The 1907-nt window shown below is 34.3% G+C and overlaps 1 protein-coding gene across 1 annotated transcript in view; it reads left to right on the top strand.

The window, feature by feature from the left end:
• Positions 1–1907, top strand: part of LOC107713475 (contactin-3-like) — a 71145-nt gene that overhangs the window by 58765 nt on the left and 10473 nt on the right. The window contains exon 14 of the mRNA XM_016518990.1: positions 22–202. Within this exon, the coding sequence (XP_016374476.1) occupies positions 22–202 (181 nt within the window). The remainder of the gene's footprint in view (positions 1–21; positions 203–1907) is intronic.

The following is a 1907-nucleotide window of genomic DNA, read 5'->3' as shown; positions in this document are numbered from 1 at the left end:
AAATTTTCACTTTTCTTATAGAGCTTTTCCGGTGATCTTATGATTAGAAACATCCAGCTTAATCACGGTGGGAAGTACGTTTGTCTCATCGATACAGACGTCGAGAGTTTGTCTGCTGACGCAATATTGGTTGTTAAAGGTAGGAACAAATTGTTTTCGGTTTATATGTCCACATGCACAATATTTGCCGTCTGCGCCCATTGTTATGTATATATATATATATATATATATATATACAACCATCTTCCGCAGTGAAGACCTTCTTGCGAGGTGTGTATTTCAATGAAAGGGCACTGCTAATGTAGCAAGAGTTCAGAGAGTGCTAAATGTGTCACTTGGTATGTTTTATGGAGCCTCGTCTTCGCTGCTGTTTTCGTGAGTCACATTGGTATTCATGGCCATTACGCATCACGGTTCTGTCCCAGGTGTTTGGAGAGGAGCTGTTTATCATAGAGGATGTCTTTAATTGGCTCATTTACACATCGACTAAGCAGCACGACGGCCCCCAGAATGCAGTGCAAATGAAGAGAAAACATTTAAATGGCAGAGTTATTTGGAGCAGAAATGCGAATCATTTAGTTGCGCATATACAAGCGTACACACATACTGTACACACACCTTGTTGCCCTTGCTAAAACTCACGCAAGCATGCCTAAGCACAAACTGCTCGCCATGTCTAACACCTTAGAACACACACTCCTAAACAAATAGTTGTCTTCTTATCAGTGTGAGACAGTTTCTAAGTCATCAATATGCACAATGCATGGACCCAGTTTAACGTTTGAGCAGGTGTGGAGTATAATCAAACACCTAATTAATTCAATTCCATATGGGCTGTGTGATCGAGTCAGGTCCCCCCAGCCCCCCCACTGTTTTGTTTACTACACACATACTGAAGCGCGGATGACGCTCGCGGTGTTTTCAGCTTCTGCCATCTCACTATATGATGATATTAACACGAATGTCATCTCCAGCTGCTCTGAGAGTCACTTCATTAGCATTTTACCGTTTCATTTGAGAAAACTACCGTCATATCACATACACAGCAGCTGCAAGTTCTTCACGGCAACCCGTCAAAATAAAAGTTTAACGTTAAGAAACTGTCAGAATATATTACTATTTAGCAGTCTTAAGAATCAGTGCTACTACTGCTAATAAATATGAATACATCTTTATTTTTAAAGGAATAATCACATCGGTTTTCTTTTTAATTTTAACAGTAAACCTTGTTTGCCAAAAAAAATAAAAGGGTTTAATTTTCATAAGGGTTTAATTTTCATTTGATTAGGATAAATTAAATTAATGTTTTATGCCTTCATCTGATTACCAGAAAAAATAAGAACATTTTCTAGGGCCCTATTATTGTTTAAAAAAGGACCCATACAAAAAAAAGTATAGGTTTAAAATACAGGCATGTGGCTTAATTTCTTTTTATTAATTCACCAATTGTAAACTGATGTTAACTGTTCATTTGTTCGAAATATCAATAAGATTTGTATTAAAACTATATTCACTGAATGTAATCAAAAAAGCGAGAATCGAATCGAATCGAATCGAGAGCTTGCGAATCGAAATCGAATCGAATCGGGACATCTGAATCGATACCCAGCCCTAATATATATATTGATTTGAATTAGAATTTTAGTTTAGTTTTTTTATGTGCTTTTGTCATTTTTATTAGTTTTTCATTTTATTTAGTTTATTAGTTTTATGTAATTTTAATATATATAGACATTTTATTTTCAGAATTTAAAAGCTGCTGAAAACAGTTGGGTTATTTAATATTTTTGTGGAAACCAAATTTTAAATGTTTGCTATTTTTATTTATTTTATGATAATTTTAATTACTATATATATATATATATATATATATATATATAAGTATTCAGACCCCCTTAAATTTTTCA

Source organism: Sinocyclocheilus rhinocerous, unplaced genomic scaffold (assembly GCF_001515625.1).
Source record: "Sinocyclocheilus rhinocerous isolate Xijiao unplaced genomic scaffold, SAMN03320098_v1.1 scaffold57, whole genome shotgun sequence".
Taxonomy (NCBI): domain Eukaryota; kingdom Metazoa; phylum Chordata; class Actinopteri; order Cypriniformes; family Cyprinidae; genus Sinocyclocheilus; species Sinocyclocheilus rhinocerous.
This window is presented reverse-complemented; position numbering and strand designations above follow the sequence as displayed.